This window comes from Trichoderma breve, chromosome 5 (genome assembly GCF_028502605.1).
Source record: "Trichoderma breve strain T069 chromosome 5, whole genome shotgun sequence".
In the NCBI taxonomy this organism is placed as follows: domain Eukaryota; kingdom Fungi; phylum Ascomycota; class Sordariomycetes; order Hypocreales; family Hypocreaceae; genus Trichoderma; species Trichoderma breve.
Genome location: NC_079236.1, coordinates 3898155 through 3921161, shown reverse-complemented (window position 1 = coordinate 3921161; position 23007 = coordinate 3898155). Strand labels below are relative to the sequence as shown.

The following is a 23007-nucleotide window of genomic DNA, read 5'->3' as shown; positions in this document are numbered from 1 at the left end:
TTAGGCCAAAGAGATATGAATAGATAGGGGGCAAAGAGTTTAGAAAGGATATATACAAAGGAAATTGATGCTTTTATTCTGTTCTATCCAAGCAATACAGGACACTGGAATACGATCCATCTTAGCAGCATATGTGTCCTTCTTCTTGACTTACTTCGTGACCATGACATGCATCATGCATCATGCAAGCCAGCTCTGTACTACGACAAGGGGCATTTCCGCACACAAGATTCAAGCTTTTGTCAGGGTCTTGCTCTTCTTTCTCACCTTGTAATCGCCCCCTATGAAAATCACATCCCAATTGATACCCAGATCGCCATCACCATGGCTAATTCGACAGCCAACAATAGAAAACGAGATGAGATCTTCAGGCTTAGTCATCTACTTCAGGATCGTCAAGGATTCCCCGCTGAAGCTGGGATCATGACGCTTGGCGAATCCCCCGCAATCAACTGGATCTCAACTCTGCGAGGGGCATCTACATAAGCTTAACCGAAAGGGAGTCAACGATAGACTCGTCGAATTGTCTCTAAAGAATTGAATCCGGTATCAGAAGCTGCAGAAACCATGTCCAGCTCCGAGGCGCACCAGAACCAAGCTCCGGGAGAGCAGTATTTCCCGCCTCCCCCTCCTGGGCCTCCGCCAACTCAGCAACAACAGCAACAAGATCACCAGTCGCATCCTCCCCAGACGGAACAGCATTTCCCGCCTCCTCCTCCCGGACCTCCTCCGCCTCAGCAGCAGCAGCAGCAGCAGTCATATCCTCAGTTTGCGCCGCCTCCTCAGCAGCCCGAGTCGCAGTCCTACCAGCCTCACGATGCTCACCAGCAGGATCAACACCAGCAACACCAGCAACAGGATCACCAGCCAACTGAACAGCAGCATTTCCCGCCGCCTCCCCCTGGACCTCCACCATCCCAGAGCTATCCACCTCAACAGCAGCAGCAGTATCAGCAACAGCAACAGTATCAGCCGCCTCAAGACTTCTCACAACAACACGGCCAACAACAGCAACCATACAATCCTCAAGCTCAGGTGCCACAACAGCAGACCTCCAGCTACTCCATCCCTGCGTACAATCCTGCGAACCCCGTCTTTGCGCCGGCGCCATCGAACAATTTCAACGAACCTCCGAGTCCTGCGGGATATCAGCCTCAAGCAGACGGCCAGCAGCAGTACCAGCAACACCAGCAGCAACATGCGCCCCCATCTCCACAGCACGGATCTGGCGATGAACAACAGGGACATCACAAGTCTGGTTGGAGTGAACGCCTCTCTGCTTTTGGCATGAAGGCCGCAGCGCCCATCAACAGCATTGCGCATAAGCTCGGCAGCCAGAGCTTCCTTCCTGAGACGCTGGACAAGGAGTGTGAAAAGGCTGCGACAATACTCAAGGCGTTCTGCAGTAAGTTTGTTCCTCTGTTAGTTTGGTTTCCACAGGATCGTTGCTCACTCAATCGTGTATTTAGAAAAGGGAGTCTATGCCGATCCTGCTGCCACTTCGGTGCCCACCTCGACCGATCCCAACGCGAGAGAGTCGACCGACAGAGTCATCGACCCTACAAAGGAGAAGCCCAAGAACCGCGTCATTGTCACGATCCCTCCCAAGATCATCTCCAAGGCCGTTGGGCTTGCCATCTTCACCACCCTCCGCGCCGGCTTCCAGATATCTGGTGCAACAGGATCGGGAATACTCATTGCGCGACTACCTGATGGCAGCTGGAGTCCTCCTTCGGGCATCCAGCTGCACTCTGTCGGCGGAGGGTTCCAGATCGGCCTCGATATCTACGACTGTGTCTGTGTAATCAACAACAGAGAGGCCCTTGCCGCCTTCACCAACACTCGCGTTAGCCTGGGCAGCGATTTAGCCGTAGTGGCTGGCCCTTACGGTGCTGGTGCGGCGGTTGAGTTTGGCACATCCCTGGATGCAAAGACGGCCAGAGACGACGGACGGCCTCCATCGTCACAAGGACAAGGACAAGGGCAGGACCAACAGTCGCAGCAGCAGCAGAGCTTGCAGCCACCCGAAGCGGCAGACAAGAAGAGCCACCGGCGGAGCCTCAGCGCCAGCGCAACCAAGCCCGTCTTTTCATATGTCAAGTCGCGGGGCTTCTATGCCGGGATCCGAGTTGACGGCACTGTCGTAGCCGAACGCAAGGATGCCAATGCTGCGTTCTACGGACAAACCGTTTCCGTGGACCAAATCCTAAAGGGCCAAGTCCCATCCCAAGGCCCCCCAGGAATGTGGCCTGCTGGAGCCCAAACGCTATTCAGCGTCCTAAGGGGGGCCGAGGCTGGTGTCTTGCAGGCATCATCCCACGAGCAGCAGCTGCCGCCTCCGAGTCCAGGGCACCACCAACAACCAGCTCCTCAAGGCAGCTATCCTCAACAAGGACAAGCACAAGGACATTCAGCCGAGCAACAGAGCTACCCATATGTTCCTCCCCCTCCCTCGTATGCAGACAGTGGACCCCGTCCCATCGATGGCGACATCAAGTACGCTTGAACGCTTGAAGGAGGCGGGATAGATTTTGATAGGTTTTCACGAGTAATGAAGGAATGATGACCAAGATGAGCTTGAATAATATAATAACGGTTTTTACAAAAACTCCATCATCATTCACCCGTGTATGACATTGACGATCTTAGTAGAGTCCTTCTCATCCTCATATGTATTCCTATGTAAAGGTAAGAGGCGCGGCGCCACCGCGTCTATGAGGCTTCCCTCTGCCGTCCTATGCAGAACCATTATTGGCCTATGGGAGGTCCCATCACGAACGGGTCTCTTTTTCTTCGCTTGGGGAGAAACAAAACAAAACTTTAATTGCCTGATCTTCTGTGAGATCTTGTCATTGTCAGGAATGGCTTTGCGGTCTTCGCCGACGCCGTCTCCCGCTCACCCTCTACCAAGCTCGCAATGACCATTCAACCCCTAAGGTTACATCATTCATATTTTGCATCTATGAGCTGCCTCTCAAGGATCCAGGATGTTGAAGCCAATGTCTCAGCCTCTACAGATATCCGTGATCCGCGACTCAGCATCTCAGGGTCCTGTCTCCCACCACTCCAGCTTAGCTCTTCTTCGGGTGACCGTTTTATTTTACTACTGCCCGTGGGGATCGTCAGGTCAAACACATCTAGAGAGTCGGGTTCACCCAAGCATCCGAACCGCGGGATCATCACGAACCGGAATCCTCGGGCTGGTTGTGGCTGCGCCTGGCACAAAACCTTAAACACGGATGCGGCGTCTCCAGCTCGTGCGAGGCGCTTGGGGGAAAAACAATCCCAGCTGGGCTCGCCCACAATTGAGCCGAGCTACTTATGCCGTTTACCAGTTTCCCCCCGACGACGTTTCGGGTGTAGTCAGATCAGACGGGCCATCAAAGTTCAGCTTCAGTGAGGGTCCTTTGCCGTGTAAGCTGCATGTTTGGCACCAAGAGTGGGCACGGCGACTCCATGTGTTCTGCATATGTCAACTCTATACTCCATATCGTGGGCAAATTTGGTTGCTTTAAAAAAAGTGCTGTCTGGGTTGTATTGGCACTCATATTGCGTCTAGTTAGTCATGGTGCACTAGTAGTGCAACCACCGATTGTAAAATACGATGCTTGGGCTGGGCATCTCTGCGGAGAGGGGATGCCATCTACTCTCCTGTATCGCTACCTCGCTCTCCGTTTCTCAACGTGCTTCACTCAGGCCAATCGTCACTTAGGACCAAGTACTTAGACCGAGGGAGGACACGAGCTCCTTGGCAGAGCGCGAACTTGAATCTTGTGGCCGCAATCGCCAGCCACCTCGAATCCCTCCATGCGCCACAGCCGTTGCCATCTCCGTCAATGATTGCTCCAGCAAACCGGCGCCGCATTCGGCCTCTTCAGCTCCGGATGCACCTGGTTAGAACGTGGGTTCTTATTGTATTTGCCACGCGTGATGGCAGCTGGACTAACAACGCCACAGTCGCCCGATAAACCACCCATTGGTCAGTTAGTAAGAAGAATCGTCAGCTTCAGCTGGCTTTGGCAGTAAAACATCGCGACTGAACTCTGGCACAATAGGCTACGGCCTTTTAGCCTAACGAGATCTGGGTTTCGCCGGGCATCCACAAGAGAGCTTGAGGTAACTAAAAAAAGCTGGTGAAAAGTTTGATCCAGTGGGTATTAGTATTAAGAAAATACAGAAGAGAGGTTGGGGGCTCTGGTGTTACATTTTCAGTGACGCATACAAAAGTCCTTCCGAATTCTAGGGAACGGAATGTAGTTCGATAACTAAAGCCGGTTATTATAATAGAATTGTAACGTTGATACTCGGCTGAGTCCGAATATACATGTATCCAGTCCACTATAAGATAACGCATCTGCCTACATGTACACTACTGCTAATACCCTTGAGGAACTGGATGTCCACAGTACTCTAGTTACCGATTGGCCGTCCTTTATACCTAGCCTTGACCTTATTAAACACATATAGAACTGAGTGACAGGTTGGATTCAAAATACCTATCCACAAGAGACCGTAACCCACGATCGATTGCGAGTTGTTATGCAAGAGGCTTGGGTCTCAATAGAAACTTCCACACAAGCTAGCAGCCTTCATACCAGCCTTCATAAGGCTGGAATTCTTGCTGGAATTCTTGAAAATGGGCTATATACATATAGAATACTAGGCGTTTCGTTCAAATAGATACCTTGACAAAACTGGCGTAAATACAAAAGCCCTCCCGGCCTTGGCCCCGTCAGATACTTGTGTGCCGTTGACTGATTCCGGGATAGCACCCGTAGTCTCCATTCATGAGAAAAGCCCTTTTGTGGCTTTCAAACTCAATCAGGACCGGCCTCTGCACCTTATCTAGCTGAGATGCCGTCGTCAGAAAGCTCCACATGTGGGAGCGGGATTAGCTCAGAGAAGAATGTGCAAGTGCAAAGGATTAAGGGTCGAGGAAGAATAAAAGAGTTGTCGAGAGGTCACTGTGGCAAATCTTGTTGTTATAGGTAGCCTGTCAACCCGTATCATACAAGACTGTGCAGTATATATAGAATTCCCAGCTCTCTCCTCGTGTTCCCTCTTATTATCCCAAGTATACGATACTCACCAAGGACATCCATCACTCACTTCCTGGATAGGCAAACCACGACGAGAAACTGCCCAGCATGCATCGTCAATACGCCCCTCCGCGCGAACCTATCCGCAATGAGATTGTCGTCGTCTTTGGCGAGTTCTGCGGAACCTTCATGTTTCTCCTGATGTCCTTCATCGGCACCCAGGCCGCACTTGACAACAATGATCCAACAAACCCCGACGCACCTCTGTTTCCCTTTTCGCTCTTATACGTTGCTTCTTCTTTCGGAGCTGCACTGGCCGTCAATGTATGGGTCTTTTACAGAGTGACGGGCGGCATGTTCAACCCTGCTGTAAGTGCCGAATCTCTCATTATGCAACACTTTGCAATACTTTCCCCGTTTTCATAAGATTATGTATTAATTCCAGCTACAAGGTCACACTTGGTCTCGTTCTAGTTGGCGCAGTCAAGCCGCTCCGTGGTCTCCTCATCTTTCCCACCCAAATCGTCGCCGGCATTGCTGCCGCAGCAGTCACCGATGCCCTCCTACCCGGTCCTCTGCTGGTAGCCAACAAGCTCGCTTCCGGCACCAGCATCTCCCGCGGCCTCTTTATCGAAATGTTCCTCACAGCACAGCTCGTCATCACCGTCTACTTCCTCGCCGTGGAAAAGCACCGAGCCACGTTCTTGGCGCCCCTGGGCATTGGCCTCGCCGTCTTCATCGCCCACATTTGCGGCACAAACTTCACCGGCACCGGCATCAACCCAGCCCGATCGTTTGGCCCGGCTGTCGTCACTGACTTCACGGGTTACCAGTGGATCTACTGGGTTGGGCCGTTCTTGGGCTCTCTTCTTGCCTTTGCCGTTTACACCATTCTCAAGTGGCTAGAGTATCACACTGCCAACCCCGGTCAGGATGACGACAGCACTGTTAAGAAGACACCTGCAGGTTTCACCATCCCTACGGGTGACAGACAGTACAGCAACAGCACTAACGGAGCAAAGGAGCACGTACCGTCGGAGCCACGAGACAGTGGAGTGGCTCAGACCTCCTCCGCACCGCAAGGATTCCAGGCCGTATAAGATGGTCAAATGACCGTATGGCGGATGTCAAACAGAATGCTGTAAAATCTCATGATTATGTATTCAACATGAATAACGGATGAACATGGACATGGGCGTGTAGGAATAGGCTGCATGTTTCCTCTGCGAGGAAGCCCATTATGCTGCAAAGCAACTGAAAAGCAAAATTTGTACACTTCATATATCATATTGCATATGTATACATTTGTAATCTACAATCTATACTGTCAATTAATTGTGCTGTCATGATTCACCAGTGAATTACACCGTACTCATCTCTTCCTTGATGGGTACCTGTTACCCTCTTCACTCTTCCTCGGCCAATTCCTCTGGAAACCACCCGTACACCTCCAGGTCGACCGTATACTCTCCCATAGCAGTCCGAGTCACTTCAACGCCTTCCCTTTGCAGCTCAACAGCCTGATTGGCGGCACCCGAGGGTTGTGATCTAAAAACATTAGCGTTCATGAGACCGCATTACAAGACAAATAAATTCATCTGTTCGACAAGAACAAGTATCACTATACAAAAAAAAGAACTCACCTCGGTGATACCGCTCCCTTGGAATTAATCACCCTCTGCCACGGCACATTCGAGCTGTTAAACACGGCGTCCTCGTCATGAGGCAAATGCTTCATACAAACGCCCACTTGTCTCGGCCGCTGCGCTATTGTCCCCCTCACATTCCTCATCAGCATTTCCATCACCAATACATCACAAGCAGTAAATCCAATTGAGAAGATAGAGAAAAAATCCTCCCAATTGTGCATCCAGGAAAATTACGTACGAGTGCCGACGAGGTAAGCAATGTGCGCATAAGTCGTCACCTTTCCATACGGAATTTGCTGAGCGGCAGAGTAAACCGCATGGAAGAACGCCTGGGCTTCGTCCGACCGCGCCATGTTCTCTCCTGAAGGACAAAACGAGTGTATAAAATCACATACAGCACATAAATAGAAACAATGGCTTTTTAAAGCAAACGATGGATGAGAAGTGAGATTGCTTGAGTCGGTGAAAGGGAGAAGTTGGCAAAGGGCGTGAATCAGTGACAGAAGAATTTGGTGGGGCTCGGAGCTTTGTAACAGACTTGCAGCGTCAGAGGCATTGCAGCGATCATTAGCCAAGTACCTAATAATGCTATTGCAACAGAGAGAAATATGAAGTCTATACTTAACCACTAGATAATAGTCGTAAAAAAACAACATATTTTGTCTTGTCAGTGTTAATTCTAGCTCTAGGATGAACAGGTATTTCTAGCTTGGAATTATTGAAACCTGAAATGCTAGATGACGAGACCTCTTTCAAGCTGCCGCCTTTGAACAGTGCAAGCAAGGCACTCCTCACAATTGAAGCCATCTTGACCAAACATGTTGCTCAGTCCCCAGATTAGCTTCATATCATCCAAACAAGCAGAAAATATGTGTCCTACAATTATCTCAATATATATAACATCAACCGCTCCTGCACAATGCTTCAATCTATAAACCATCACTAAATCATACCCCATAAACATGACTCTTCCCCACCGACCGCAACGGGAGAATTGCTTAGGAATCATTCATCTCGCTTCAAACACTACATTATAAATCCAACCAGCAAACCTCCATCATTCAAGAAACTCTACAACCCTACACACAGCCTAAACATGGAGATCCATATAATCCCAACGTAAAATAAAAAGTTCACAACGATGACAACAACACAATAACACAAATGATAAAAAGAACCCGTGCCACATTGGGGCGCATCTCACATTCAGCACTTCAAACAAGAAAAGCCATCTACAGAGTATACATATAATAATCTACAAGGTCCAATCCATCACATCAACTCCGAGTCTCATAACATGGCCATCAATCGACTCCATGCAGTTCCCCTCCTTTCTCGTCGTGTTTTTACAGCTCCCCCTCTCGGCGTTAAACAACAACTCGCACGAAGCCAGTATCATCAAAATCGAATAATAACCACCTCGCCTACACTATACAGTAGGACAACCAGAAGAAAAAGTTGAAAAAAAACAAATAAATAGAGTAAAACAACGCGCATCATGACATACAACTTGTCATTTAACACGGTGAAATGACATTGTAGTTTGCTCGCTCCAGAAAAAAAAAAACAAGAATAAAGTAGACGTTTCGAACAGAGGATGAGAAAAAAAAAAGTAAGAGGGTCACAATAACTCCTGGCTGCGCCGAATGAAACCAAATCAAGAAATAAAAACAAACAGGCAATACCAAGAGATAAGATATCAATGCTTTTTTCTCCCCCGAGGCAAATGCACCGGATAGGAGAAAGAATCATGAGTCGGAGAGAAGAAATTCATGAAAACTTGACAAGAATGAGGTCCCGTCAGAATGAAGCGTCAAGAAAAAAACATCCAAAGCGAGTTGTTGTAAGGGGCAGTGAGTTCCTGCGAGGCGCAAAGAGTTGGGGTATAGTCCTGCAGTGCCCACATACAGCTGCATTTGTCCATGAGCGTCACGCTTAGAAGCAGTTCAGGCTGCCCTTCTTCTTCTTGTTCTTGCTGATGGCCTGCATTCTCTCCTCCAGCTGCTTTCGGGCTGCCTCTGCCGCCTGTCTCTTCTTTCGCTCCTCCTCTACCGCTTGCATGCTGTATCGGTTGTCCTGTGACTGGTCGGACGACTTCTCCTTCAGCTCCTTTACCTCGGCCTCGAGCTCCTGAGCACGCTTCTTCCAAGCATCGCAGTCTGCCTTGACCTTCTTAGATTGCTTCTCCAGGTCGCCTAGAGCCTCTTCTAGAGTCTGAGTAAGTTGGCGCTCGGCGCTGAGGTGCTTCTCAATAGCACGAATGCGGGCTTCTTGATCCTCGGTGACTTGAGAAATGTTGAAGTTGTCCTTGCTTGGGGGGCGTGTCGAAGTAGGAGAGCTGGGCGCACCGTTGGGCAGAGGTGGCAGAGGGACGGAAGGAGGTGGCGATGGTAGAGAGTTGTGTGAGGAGCTCTTGCGGATTGTCGAGTTGGAGTTGGATCGCTTGACATCTCCATTGGCCATTTCGTTGTACTTGATCTATTCATCCGTGGTTAGCTAGGTTTATCCATAATATGACCCACAGTTTCGATATAACGAGGAGAGGGGATGGAGGGGTGTGACGACTTACTTGGAGGGCAGCATATTCCTCGCGGACTGTTTCAAGCTCGGTTTGTAGCTTGATTCGAGAGGACAACGCCTCGTCAAGCTGGGCGTTACGCTCAGACTGCAGCGAGCTCAGGCGGTTATTGGTCACCTGCACCTCATCAAAGTTGTGTTGCAGCTGTTCTTCGAGCTCTTCGATGAGACGAGAGTTCTTCTTGTTGCGGCCATCGAGGTCTTCCACCTTGGCCTTGACTGCGGCAAGCTGATCTACCAGAGGACCAGCCTTGGCCTCTGTGCCGCCAGGAAGCAGGCCTGCAATCGCCGTCTTCACTCCCTCAAGATCCCGGACGAGAGATTCATTGATGTTTGATAGTTCCGTGACATGAGATGTAAGCTCTCCCATCTTCTTGCGCTCTGCTTCGACGGCATTTTGGTTGGCAACGAGAGCCTCAATACGCTCGCCCAACTTCTCCAGTGGCATCTCTGCACCAAAGACAGCGGCGATTTGAGTCGCAACTCTTGTCAGTTCGTCCCTTGACTGAGCAAGGTCTGTTTCCAGCCTGAAAATGGCTTCTGAGTGTTCAGTCATAAGCACCTCTACCTGCTTCTCATAGCTAGTCTGTTCGTGGTCCTTCAGTTCAGCAAGTTCTCGGGCGTGGCTCTGCTTGAGCGCGTCCATCTCTTCCTGGTGCGCCTTTGTGGCATCTTCGTGGCTAGCAATCAGCTCCTCAAGCTTGGCGGAAAGTTCCTGGTGGCGGGCGGTTGTCTCAGCTGTAACTGAGCTGTGAATCTTGGACATGTCGTCCATTGCCGCTCGAGCGGAGAGATGGAGAGACTCAAGCTCTGCCACCTTGGCGTTGTTGCTGCTGATAACAGCCTTGTACTCGTCGATTTCTTGGCGTAGGAACTCAATGAGCTCTTGTTGCTTGACAACTTCTTTCTTGGCCTCTTCAGCATCGGCATCCTTTTCGGCGGCGGCTCGGGATTGAGATTCGGCCAGCTGGGCGTTGGCAGCATCGACCTGGGCCTCCAGCTGTTGGATGGTCGCTTGCATCTCCTTCTCGGTGCTTCTCATAGATACCAGAGCAGCGTGATGCTTGTTCTCCCAGCCAGCCAGCTCTGCCTGCAGCGTAGACACTCTTTCATTGTATGGAACGTCAGCCTCTTCCTCGTCACTCGGCATGAACTCTCGGGTAGGAGTAGATGCGACAGACTTGCGGAGGACCTCGACTTCGCTCGTCAACTCTCGCTCACGCACAGCATGGGCCTCACGAAGATCATAGAGTTGCCTCTCGCTCTGCTCAAGTTGGCCTCGGAGGGTAGCGACCATCGACATGTCAACAGGCGAGGCTTTCAAGCTAGAGCGCTCACGCGCCAGGCCCGAGATGATGGCCATTTTGCTCTCCATCTCCTTCTTGGCCGCAGCAACGTCGGATTCCAACTCTTGGATTCGTTCACTGCGAGATTGAAGCTCGTGCATGGCTGAGTTGAGGTTCAGCTCAAATGACTGCATTGTCTCTGGCCTTCCTTCAAAGTTTTCAGCTGCAAGATTTCTCAAGTAGACGAATGATCGCTGAGCACGATCCACGCCAAGAAGATTCTGGCTCGACTTTCGGCGGATTACGCGGGGGCCGTTGTCGACAGTTCGGGCTTTGGTAACTTCGGTCTTGAGCTCCTCGACCATATCCAGAGTCTCGTTGTGCTTGAGTTCCAGCTGGGCGTATTTCACGGCCAATTCCCTTTCGGCATTTTCTTTTTCCTCGGCCAAGACTCTGAGTCTCTCAAGCTCCATGGCAAGCTGTTCATTTTGTTCGGTCCGGTCGGCTTGCTCGTATTGCTCGGCAGGCACCTGGATTTCGGCATCGTCATGCTGAACAAAGAATTCAAACTGCTGAGCCTCCTGAGCCTGAACCTGCTCAACATGCTCAACGTGCTCCTTGGGTTCGACCACCTCCTTAGACTCGACGAGCTCCACAGGCTCAGCCAACTCCTTGTGCTCGACCTGCGCTTTCAGCTCAATTGGCTCCTTCAGCTCAACTGGCTGTACGTGTTCATGTTCGGCGACGTCCTCGGTCTTCTCGACATACTCGGGCTGCTCTTTCGACTCGAGCTGTTCGTGCTGCTCGACATGTTCGGTCTGCTCCTCCAGCTCGTCCTGTCCATGCTGTTCATGCAGCTCGACATGTTGTGCGAGCTCTCTGGTCAGATCTTCAACTGACGCTGCGGGCTTAGCCGTAGCCGTGTCGTCTTCAGATTCCAGATCAAGGTGTGTGGTATCAGCCGTAATGGGCGAGTCCATGACTGACGAAAGCTCAGAGGAGAGCGATCGGTGGGCCGAAGATCGGATATCATCCTTGGCGTAGCTTGTCTGAACAGACTGGAATGACTCGGGGCGAGTCTCGGTGGCGGCGTCGACGGAAATGATGGAATGGCGGAGTCGATCAGGGTAGCGAGCTTCGTCAATAGTATCCTGGAGCTCTGACATCTTTCGCATCGCCTCTTCGTACTTGGCATGCAGTCTACCATAGTCATGAACGGTAGTCTCGTGCTCAGTCCGAAGGTCAAAGAGCTCTCGGGTGACCAACTCCAGCTTGTCTGCCACGAATTTGGACTGTGCAAAGGCCTGGTTTGTAGCTGCCTCATCGACGGGCTGGTTCTCGGAGGCTTTTGGCACAGAATCACCGGCAATAACAGCGTCCTCGTCGTTTTCCACAACAGGGGCGAGCTTTGATGTTGCTTCTTCGATTTCATTCTCTTGATCTTTGTCTTGGGCCAGTTGGCGGTCATGACCGTCTGCGGACTCCGCCTTCGTGCTATCGTCTGAGTCACGCAATTTAGACTCGTCAACATGGTCGAGCTCGTGAAGCAAAGCGTCCAGCTTGCCTAGACTCCGCTGTCTTTCAATGACCTGCTCAAGACGCTCGATCTCTCGTTGCATAAGTTCAGCATCCTGATCCGCCTCGGCAAGTCGCTCCTCGAGCGTCGAAATGTAATCTTCCGAAGCAGACTCGTTCTCACGGATGCGGGTAATCTCTTTACGCAACTCAACAATAATGGCCGAGTTCTTCTCCTCACCGGTGCTGTGGCCATCTAGCTTAGCCTCCAAGTCATGGAGGTAGCTTTCGGTGCTGGCTTCGCGGTCCATGAGCTTCTGAATACGAGACTGCAACTGGGAGTTGATAGTCTCGACATAGGCACACTTGGTTTCTTTCTCGAGAAGATTTGTTTCCGTGTTCGACAAAGTGGTTCGTGTCTTGGACAAGGACTGTTCGAGCGTCTGGATAGTCTTCTCGTATTCGAGAACAACCTGTTCAACCGACTGAGCAAATGAGTTTGAGCGGTTCAAGCGATCGGTAGCGTTTTCTTCCTGGAGCTCGTCCAACTGGAGATGGTGCTGGTGCTCGCTTTCTCGGGCCTTGGCCATTTCCGCAATCAAGCGAGCATGGCGGTTGTTCAGGGTGCCATAGTTTTCCTGGAGATCAAGCAGCTGGTTCTGAAGCTCTGCTTCCCGTTCGTTTTGTCTCTCTGATCTTTCGCTAGATCTGTTGGCGCTGCGTGGGGGGAGGTCGCCTTGCCCGTTGGCACTGCGAATTTGTTCGCGCAAAAAGGCCACCTCGGCCTTGAGCCGCTCAATGATGGCATTCTTATCCCCTTCTTCGACCTGCTGGATTCGAGGCTTGGACTGGATAGCACGGGCGCGCTGTGCATATTGAACGGTGTTGAGCGTCTCGCTAAGATGAAATTCCGGCGGCGTAACACAAGCAATCATGTAAGTAATTGCGTTGCCACCGAGCGAGTCCTGCAGGAGTCGCGTGAGTTTGGAATCGCGATAAGAGACATGGGCGCCCGCGTTTCGCGACGAAAGCTGGCTGATGACTTTTCCCAGGGCAGCCAATCCGGCGTTGATGGATATTCCTTCCTTTGCACGCTCGCCCTGAGCACCCGTGTTCTTCAGTCTTTCACTACCGGCCAAATCGACAAAGTGCAGCTTGCTATCGGTGGTGACGGATATGTCCTGGCCACTCATGGCTTCCAAGGGCATGGAGTGGCGCTTGTCGGAATTTGAAAACTTGTTCTTGCGCTGGACCAGGTTGAGGGAGAAGACGGCGTGGGAACGGGAGGATTTGGCGTTGATGGCAGTAGCATCGGTCTGGCGAATGGAGGAGCCAAAGGCGAGGGCGTTGAGAAGGTCGTCGACGCAGGTAATGTCGACCTGGTGCAGGCCTGTGAGAATGATATTGCCCTTGACATCTTCTCGGATTGCAACTGAGGTTCGATCATTTAGCGGCGTGGTATCGGCAACCAGAAGATCTCGGAGGGTCTCGTTGTAGATTTCGACATAGGTGGCCGTCAATGCCCAGTTTCGGTCGCCCAGGTTGTTTTGCTGGCCATATCCTCGAGGAGATCTGAAGCTACTAGCGCTCTTCATTGTGCCATTATTCACAACTCCTTTCTGTACATCCAGCTTTTCGAACAGGGCAGCGGCTGCTCGTGGGATAACACCTAAATGAGAGCACAATGGATTAGCTACGCAGGATGACGAGCGCAATGCAGCTTGCGCATAGAATCTGCTGCTGTTAGTAGACAGGCAAAAAGAAGTTCCATACCCATATCGTCTGGATTTTCTGTCGCACTTGCCGTGCCCATGGTATATGATTTGCCAGCACCGGACTGGCCGTAGGCAAGGAGAGAGACATTGTATCCTTGAGTAAAGGCGTTGATGCTGTCTGTCAGGTACTCCCAGATGCCATCTTGCATAACATCCGGGCCGAAGACGCGATCGAAGACGAAAAGCTTGCGTCCTTGAGGGGAATCGATGGACAGGCTCGTATTGGACGTGACGTGCACCATAGGGCGCTGGAAGCGCTGCGGTATCAGGTCATATCCTGGATCTTCTGGATTCAACGCCGGTCGCACTCTGACGGCTGCGAGAGTAAAGATAAAATGGTCATGTCAGCTCATCCAAAAAAAATCATGAAATCAGCACTAGCCCGGGAGACGTCGAAGTTCACGAGACAGTGTACCAACGTCTTTGGAGGATTTGGTGCTTGGAAAGAGGGCGAAAATGCGTACCGACACGGACAGCCGTCCGATTGTCCTCATCAGAGGCTCTGCTCTCGCCGCCTTGCTTGCTGTTCATACTCAACCGACTGGTGCTCCTTGGTTGAGGACGAGTAGCAATCGCGCTCAGGGGACGCTGAAGCTTATGCGCTGGCGATGGCGAGTCTGGCGGAGAAGTGGCCATGGCGGAAGATGCGAAGCGAAGCGGAGCCAGATGTCACCGAGGCAGCGAAGCTCCAGTCGCTCCAGTCCAGAATACCTGTTCTCAGGTAGGGGCCCGTGTCGACGGCGCGCACAAGCCGGCGCAAACGCGCACAAGCGACAGCAGGTGAATGACCCAGGCCGCGAACACGAGCAGCGCTGGAACGGGGAAAACGAGCGAATTGGGAAAGAAATTGAGGCGAGGGAAAAAAAGAGTGTGCTGACGATGTCCTGAGGGGGGGAGAAAAGGAACGACGATGGTCAGAGACAGAGACGGAGGATCAACGAACGGTTTCTCAAGAGAACCGTGCCGATCGTTGCTCGCTACCAGAACAAGCAGTAGTCGTAATAGTTTGCTGATTCTCTTTTTTCTTTCTTTTTTCGTCCCTCTCTCTCTGTGTCTTGTGGTCTCTCTCCCCTTGTCTTTGCTATGATCCAATCTGCGCGCCTCACTGGCCGGTGGAGACGGGATGCCGGTGCATGAACTCGTACTGGTAGAGATACAAGATGGTATGCGGGTGTGTATGTACAGTACACGTGTGGTGTGTGTGTGTATGTCGGACAGAGCTACTGGAACCTGAATAGTTGGGATGTGCGTATGTACGAGTACAGGCAATGCATGGCCAGGCTGACACTGATTCGACGGCCGGCTTCGTGGGGATATTGCGGTTGCACGATGAGTGGTCGCGATGGGGGTCTCGGGGGGTCCTTGTTCGCCTATCAAAAAGGCATGTCAGAGCTGGGTATGGCGATGGAGACGGCAGGGCCCTTGAACGGGTGGATTTTGCTATCCCGTACCTAATTAAACAAAGGCGCCAGACCTTGCAAACGGGCTGGACTGGGGCGAGAATTGATGAATGGATGCTGCTCGCACGATGGCAATTCTCCAGCACGGTAAGATACCTTGGCACAGGCAGGATTGGATTGGCCCAGCTCAGTGTCCTTGCAGAACAGAACGAGACGAGACAAGAGAATGAATGAAATGGGGCGGAATCGTGCCTGCGAAGGTGGAGTGAAGAAGACGAGACGTGTGGTGTTTTTTCGACCCGATATTAAAAGGGGGGAGAAGCTGGTGTTTGCTAGCTAGGGGGGAATATTCGATAGACTGAGGCGAGGTCGATCGAAGAGGGAAGAAAACACCCGACAGGTAGCTGCTTAGTGGTGTTTAGCACCTACGGCCAGCAGTTCCAGAGCACCAGACCATTGCCAGTAGCTGCCTCCAGCTGCTAAAAGTGATTGACAAGCCCCTAAAATGCGCACATCATCTCAACTCCATGTCCCCTAACCTAGCCAACTAGCCTAACAACAACGTGCACCTAATCAATTTGATCCGTGGCAAGGCTCTGCCCAATCCAGTCCAGTCGCCAGCACGCAGCGCAAATTGTCACAAACCCCTAAAAAGCCACCGCGAAATAGCTCGCAGGAGGATGGATTGGTAAGGCAGCGCCCCGTGCTACGCTCGTTGGTACCGGTACCTCGACAGCAGCGCGATTTCAGCGCCTCGAGCACCGAGACACAGAGCCAAATCGGTACGGCCAGGTACTTGCAGCATCGTCCAGAACCCCTGAAATTGCCAGCGCCCGCCTGTGCCTAAAACAGCCAAGAGCCAGGGGATCCCAGCGCTAAGCGGAATGCGCTAGTCCTATTGAGGCCCCGGCTCGCACTAGCCACCTGCCAAGCCACCGCAGGCCCTGAGCAGCTCGCCTGTGATCGGAGAGAAAAGAGGACATTCTGTGGCTGTTTGGCCCTGATCCATCATCGATCCATTTGCACAAAAACGAGCTTCTAGTTCTCGCTTGTTCCTGAGCTTTTTCTTTCTTTGGCTTAGCAGCCTCGCAGCCGGGTCCATGGGTAACAGGGGACGAGTACCTGGACTTGTGCGAGTGCTGGAGCTCCGTACCGCTACGGCGTCACAGGTACCTGCCGGCGCTCCGTGCTCCGTCAAAATCCGAAACAACAAGCAACAGAACGAATTGCAGGCTTTTTTTTTTTTCACTCTCTTCTCTCTCTCTTCCGCTCTCTATCTCTCTCCCCCTGTCTGTCCATCTGTTACCCAAGTCTGGCTGGCCCGTGGAGTCTGGAAATTAGGACATGGCGATAACCGAAGAAAAACGAACGGGAAAAAAAAGTGTCCGTTGTCCTTCTCCACGATGCGGCCACATGCGCGCGCGATTGACAAAGAAAGGTCGTACAAGGCTGACTGATGATGTGAAGCTGAGTGGGACACGAGTCGACGGGATGGCATGTGCTAGCGTGTGATTGCTACTCTTTAGTCGACAATCGGTCATTTCATTTCCCTTGCTTGGGTTCCGTTCCTTGATTCCTCGACGGCGTGGAACAAGCAAGCTTCATATTCCCTCCCTTCTTGATGCAACGGGCCTTGATATCTCTCAGCTCAACTAGATCCCCCCGTCCCTGTGGACTGGCTGTCCCTACTACAGAAATGGCGTTTGACAGGTCAAATTATCCCCCGAAGCTTTGGGCACCCAATATCTGTAGTCGCTGCCGATTGCTGCACATGTCTCACCCACCCAGTGGCCGTATTGGAGCCCCAAAACTCCGCACAACAACCTCGCCTCGTCTGCAAGTGCGGACGGAGCACGGATTACATGGTGGTGAATAAGATGAGGAACCAGACAAGGGTGGCGGGCCAGTTGCTCTCATTTGCTGGCTGCTTGCTACTCCCACTTCCGCCGCTGCCGTCATTCGTTCACTCGTTTTGCCGCCTTTGTGCTCGTCGAGGTTGTCTCTGGTGTTATATTACTCGTACATTATATGCATCCTGCACGCCGTTTCACATTGGCGCCCTTTGTTATGCGAAAAGCGCCACGCTCCGTTGGTCAATCCAATCACCCATCAACAAATGGCAGCAACACGCGTATCGTATCCGATGTTTGGCACCTAATCTACAGACATACAGCATTGCATTGCACTGCACCGTGTTGATTATCACGGGGCTTTGCCTTGCAGGAATTGCTCGTCACATCATCACCATTTAGTAAACGGTCAGCGTTTTGCAAGCAATTAACCATAACGCCGACCACATGTCGATCTTCGCCGCGCCAGGCATTGCAGGCCCAGGGGTCAACATCACGATGCCTGTCGTGTGCTCCGTAGAGTCCGTATGGGGATATATTTTCGGACTACACAATCACAATCAACTCGTACAGAGTCCGCCACCTGTATCTGTGGCAGCCTAGCAGCCCCAGCTTTGCCATCTGCCGTAAATTAATTCCATCCCATTTACCTGACAATTAATCACCGGCAAAAGGCGAGTAAATGCTGTAGGTAGTTGCAATAATTGTAGGCAGTGCAACATGCGTCGTCGGCTAGTGGTGAAAGAGATCGTGTGTATGCCCAGATCTTCGGTTGGTTTTTGTACGTGCCTGTTTTGGGAGGCGTTGTGCTACCCTGTACCAAGACGGAATTTTGCGATTGATGAGTATGAGGTGCACCTTCAAAGGAAAGAAAAACAAATTCAAAGTAAAACGAAAGCGACGAGGTTGTTCTGTATACCGTATGTACCAAACGGCGCTGTAATAGTAGATGCACATCTCTTGCGTGATTCGTATTTGGAGCAATATTGGGGTGAACCCTTGTATACCTAGGTAAATGAAGATCGGTATCACCGTTGTAAGATGCGGATACCACACACTAGATGTAATTAGCCTCATTGCTATTAGTAGATACACAAGCAATTAAGCCTCCACAGTGAATTGGACAGCTGATCCAATCACCATTTGTCAGAATGGAGGTGCCGGAGCGATCGAGCTGGGCGGAGATTGGGTCCTCGAGAAAGCATTTTCGCCAAGCGTCGAAATGTCTCAGATGAATCGGTGCTGCAAATACAATGACAGGTGAATACGTGCACGGTCAAAGAGACAGGCAATCTGCGTTACGTAGGTTGGGAACATAGTAAATGATTTCAGATGATCGGGAGCCGTCTTCGTTGGCTCACCGGTTCGGTTCACTCGACGGCCACTTCTTCGCTCAATGCGAGCAGCAGTAGGACTTCAAGCCTCATGTCATCAGTCCGCCATACTCTGCGCAACATGGCTGTATTCAATGAGATAACTCGGATTAGCCAGCCTCTTCCAGATTGCAAAATGCCATGATTCCAACCTTTGAAGAATCATCGTGAGGATTAAAAGCCTGTAATAGATCGGCATCATGCTATTTGTGGAGAGAATGACTGGTGCGAGCACTGATCGAGCTAGATGTTGTATATTACTTTAGTCATTAACTTGTATGCTTGTGCTTAACAACTATTCCTCTCAGTGGCCCTAATCTCAAAAAGTGACCGTATTTCTATTGTTTAAAACAACTAGAATCTGAGAAGAATTTTTTTTGTGCTGTTTTCAAGTAGTACCTAGTACTTACATATAGGAAGGAAAGTCAATTCGCTCCTAGACCATGAATGCTGTTACCCGAGAACGATGGACCAGTTGGACAAGCTTGTAAAGAATCAGGGACCAAAAGCCTGGAGCAGACTATTGCATCGGCAAAAAAGCGATGGAACTTGTATTTTGCGTTCAGAAAACTCATAAGAAGCCTACGATCTATTGTCGATTGCCTGGATTGTTTACCCAACCAACAAAACAACATGGAAACTTTGAGGTACATGTATCTATACGGTGGTGTATCCAACCTTCAGGTAAACTACAGGTATCTACCTACGTGTATCCGTCATCCCATGCCCAAATCCAATAGCAGATGCTGCAGAAAGATTAATAGTATTAAGAGAAAGTAGGCAAAAAGACATCTATTCGGCAAGAAGAGCACTAGGCATGTTTTCAGTATTTAACTCAGTATTAGCAGAGTAGTCAATTGTATAAATCTACCAGAGGTGCTCTTCTAAATAAACACAACCATATCTTAGTCTTTACGATAGACTTGCCATCTTCATCGACATTTGAACAATATAATATCTAACATAGGAGCCTTATGACGATGATTTGCCAGCACTTGTTCCAGGATGGGGCACATCGATCTCAAGGCCGTGCGCTGCTATCAGAGATGCGAGTGAACCAGATGGAATTCCCTGCATTGGATATCGAACCATACTTCTATCTCGTCATACAAGTGAGGCTTCTGGCAAACGATGACTTGGTTGAACAGATTAAGTCAAAGAGCTCAGATATTATAATTGGAAGAGGACGACAACGAATGGCATTTGCCCGAAGTCGGGTACTGAGTGAATAGCAAGCTAAACATAGCATCTGAACTTACCATGTAGTTGAGCGTCGCGGTTGTCGTGATAAACTCTGCCAACTGGCAGCCAAAAATGCAGCCACCTGGCACTTGCCGACGCGTCCACTCGCGTCGCCTTTCTACGAGAACCCCAAAACTTCTTGTCTCCAAAAATAACTTTTCCTCTTCCACCTCTCTAGACAGGCTCAACAACCAATGCCCACGATGGCGCCCAACCTTGTCACTCACCCAAACCCCTGCCCCAACCCAAACATCCCCCCCTTACGCTTGGAGATTGAAGACATCCCCATCGCCAAGAATCATCCTCAGTTCGACCACGCCCTCGCTGCCGTCACAGCGTACTGGCGCCAAGCAACAAACATGGCGCTCTCTGATCAACAGGAATACCGCGAGCTCGTGGCTTCGTCGGCGTTTATTGTTCCCAAATCAGCGAAAGGCGCGCCGAGCCAACATAAACTGTACAAGGCCATCAAGAACAATCCAACGTGGGCGCGCTACGTCATGTTTAATGCCATCTATGGCAAAGTCAAGTCTGTGGCAGAGCATGTGAAGACGGCACATGGCTCTGAGGTGATGGAAAATTTGTTCAACGAATACTTCAAGCACCATCCCTGGCAAGAGCGTCCCAAGAAGCGTCGAAGCGAGTCGATCGCCAAAGACCAACCTCCGAGCAAGAAGCATGCTGAAGCACCTGCTTCGTCCAACTCGGTAGCCAGTTCTTCTGGAAAGGTAGCAATCAAGAACGAACTTTCAGAGTCAAAGAGTCAAGATCTCCACGAATTCGCCAAGGTAGATCAAAAGCCCATGATGGCGCCTGTGTCGAATGAGAACAAGCTCGCCCTACATCAACGGAGCGACTCTCCTCTTTTCACTCGGGGCATCAAGACACTGTCCCAGAAAGCGGCGGAGACTGACAGAGCAGACGAGATACTGCGCGAACTCATTCTCATTCGAGAGAATCAAGTCAAGCAGACTGACAAGGCGGACCAAATACTACGCGAACTCGCTCTCATTCGCGAGCATCAAACCAAAGAGGCTGAAAAGAAGGGAAAGGCTATGGCGAGGGTGGAGGGCTCCATTGCCGAGCTCACTTCCCGTGTCAAGGTCGTAGAGGATGTCCAACTGCTGCTGCAGAAGAATCCATGATGGCGTTCTTTTGAACATAAGTAGATGAGCAGAACACAAGGGGGATGTTGGCTGGGGGAATGTGGCGTGATAGGACTATTCACCTAGGCTTCAGTGAGTCTGAGTCTGATATGTAGTGCCTGATTAACACGACCTCTATTGGCTGAAGAGACCAACTCTCTTTTCTAGTTCATTGTGTTTATCTCTCTATCGGTATTTATCTCACTCCGTAACCACTTCTTGCATCAAGTCTTGTGGCCATCTAGCTGCATCTGTCCCATTTCCACGAGTTCCAACATTATATCGCAAGTCAACCACGCCGCCCCAATCAGCAACTCCCTTCACCGCACGAAACACCTTGTCTCCAAGCACACTCGGTGAGTGCCGGTCCTCGAAGAACTCCGGGCGCAATATCCTCTTACTTGCCGGTCCAGCCCTGAGCCTCTTGACCGTTTCTGGCGCCGAGATGCCGTTGTTGTGCCAGTATCGGTAGACTGGCCTGCCGTGCTCAGCCCATACTTTGTCAAAGACTTGAGTGGGATACGTGCCCACCGAACGAATAAGCCATGTGCTGTAGTAATTGAGGGAGAGACCGATGCAATAAGACCCGCCTCGCTCAGCACGACGCAGAAGGGCGATGAGGACTGCGCAAGAACCAGCAACGCCGCTGCAATAATCGCTGTGAGGGAAGACTGGCGTGACGGGTTCATCATTTCCCATGGCTTGGCCAAAAGAATAACTAAGGCCGGTATTCTAAACACGAAAAATTAGTTTCATTGACGAAAAGGGGGAGAAAGGAGCGGCAAAAACTTACAGCGTCAGCAACTTGCTGCCATCCACTTCGGTCCTTCCATGGGCCATGCCAGCCGTACGAATTTTCTCGCACATGAATGATACCCTTGGCCCGGTTCTCACACAGCTTGATAACGTCCTCTTCACCAAAGCCGTACTTGTCGAGAGTACCGGGTCGGTACCCCTGGACGACGACATCGGCCTCCAGGATGAGCTGCTTGAGCTTCTGTCGACCACTCTCCTCTCGGAGATCGATGCTACAGTTCCATTTGCCCCAGTTGAGATCAGCCTGAAGAGATACGACGTCTGGCAAATGGGGTGCTGTGCAGCGCATTACACTGGCTCCCAATTCTGCCAGGGATCTAGTAATACTCGGCCCAGCGATGATTCTTGTAAGATCAACGACTTTGATACCTATTGTTTTGTAAATCATATTAGCCAACTGTTGTATAACTTCAAAGAGAAATAAGTAATTTGAATGTCCAACTAACCGGCGAGTGGCCTAGAAACACCAGATTGAGATTCGGGCGTTTCCCACCAGCATGGCTCTTGCAGCTTGTTCGCGGTCTCACGAATTTCCCATAGTCCAACATGCGCATTGGCTTTGCCGTGCTTTGAGTTTAGGAACTCGTCCACAGTGTAGCAGATGGTGCCTGCTTGCCGCGTCTCATCCGTGATTTGCTGCAGGGTCTGGCTGTCAATCTTGCCAAACGCTTCAGTAAACGGCTTGACGGCATCTTCATAAACATTCGTATCCTCGTCGGCTTCGGCTTTCAGACCAACATTGAGGAGCACGGGTGTAGGATTCAGAGACCCGTGGGCTTGGAAGAAACGACCATCGGCGCACTTGTAAATGTTGGTTGCCAGGTTGCGGTGAGTGGAAGCATTCATGCGGTGCTTGTCACAGCTAGGAAAGTATTTGAACAGGTTCGCATTTGCTTGACGGAGGCTGTCGGGCCTGATATTCTCCCCACCCTCCGAAGGATCAATAGTCCAGAGAAGAGTAGAGAAGATGAAGAGACTGGCATGGTCGGTGTTGATGGTGACATGGTGAGGCTCAAGACCGTAACGGCGCTGGAGAATAACGTCTACCAACGCTGCTTCCAGTGCCTTTAGAGATGATACAGCTTCTGCAAGTCTCCAGTTGACGGGGAGAGATGGGCTGTCGGAGCCGGTAAAGATGATGTTTGTGCTTTTCTTTAGTACTTCGGCGGGGAGGTCTTTGGCTATGAGGGGATTCGAAATGATGCCCTTGTCGTATACTTGATTTGCGGCCACGGGGACCGAATATGTATTGGCATCATCACCAACAATGGTTTCTGTAGCCGTCATGTTGAAGAGGTTGTGCCTATGTCGGCACCCGGTGACTCTCTGTAGGTAACGTA

The 23007-nt window shown here is 50.9% G+C and overlaps 6 protein-coding genes across 6 annotated transcripts; 3 read left to right on the top strand and 3 right to left on the bottom strand.

The window, feature by feature from the left end:
- Nucleotides 1–567: 567 nt before the first annotated feature.
- Nucleotides 568–2506, top strand: T069G_08817 (las17-binding protein actin regulator domain-containing protein; the record flags this gene model as incomplete). Its single annotated transcript, XM_056176027.1, has 2 exons — nt 568–1405; nt 1470–2506. The coding sequence occupies 2 exons, from the start codon at nt 568–570 to the stop codon at nt 2504–2506; spliced, it is 1875 nt and encodes a 624-aa protein (XP_056026976.1).
- Nucleotides 2507–5147: 2641 nt separating this feature from the next.
- On the top strand, nt 5148–6139 carry T069G_08816 (major intrinsic protein domain-containing protein; the record flags this gene model as incomplete). The annotated part of the gene is made up of 2 exons (XM_056176026.1): nt 5148–5408; nt 5492–6139. The coding sequence occupies 2 exons, from the start codon at nt 5148–5150 to the stop codon at nt 6137–6139; spliced, it is 909 nt and encodes a 302-aa protein (XP_056026975.1).
- A 306-nt stretch (nt 6140–6445) lies between these two features.
- T069G_08815 (6-O-methylguanine DNA methyltransferase, DNA binding domain-containing protein) lies at nt 6446–7041 on the bottom strand (the record flags this gene model as incomplete). Its single annotated transcript, XM_056176025.1, has 3 exons — nt 6446–6587; nt 6683–6806; nt 6927–7041. The coding sequence occupies 3 exons, from the start codon at nt 7039–7041 to the stop codon at nt 6446–6448; spliced, it is 381 nt and encodes a 126-aa protein (XP_056026974.1).
- Nucleotides 7042–8623: 1582 nt separating this feature from the next.
- On the bottom strand, nt 8624–14477 carry T069G_08814 (kinesin motor domain-containing protein; the record flags this gene model as incomplete). Its single annotated transcript, XM_056176024.1, has 7 exons — nt 8624–9166; nt 9258–11866; nt 11915–13031; nt 13110–13616; nt 13692–13735; nt 13840–14157; nt 14306–14477. The coding sequence occupies 7 exons, from the start codon at nt 14475–14477 to the stop codon at nt 8624–8626; spliced, it is 5310 nt and encodes a 1769-aa protein (XP_056026973.1).
- Nucleotides 14478–20206: 5729 nt separating this feature from the next.
- Nucleotides 20207–20851, top strand: T069G_08813 (uncharacterized protein; the record flags this gene model as incomplete). The annotated part of the gene is made up of 1 exon (XM_056176023.1): nt 20207–20851. One exon carries the CDS (start codon nt 20207–20209, stop codon nt 20849–20851), a length of 645 nt encoding a protein of 214 aa, XP_056026972.1.
- Nucleotides 20852–21052: 201 nt separating this feature from the next.
- T069G_08812 (coA-transferase family III domain-containing protein) lies at nt 21053–22954 on the bottom strand (the record flags this gene model as incomplete). Its single annotated transcript, XM_056176022.1, has 3 exons — nt 21053–21583; nt 21645–22036; nt 22114–22954. The coding sequence occupies 3 exons, from the start codon at nt 22952–22954 to the stop codon at nt 21053–21055; spliced, it is 1764 nt and encodes a 587-aa protein (XP_056026971.1).
- Nucleotides 22955–23007: the final 53 nt, after the last annotated feature.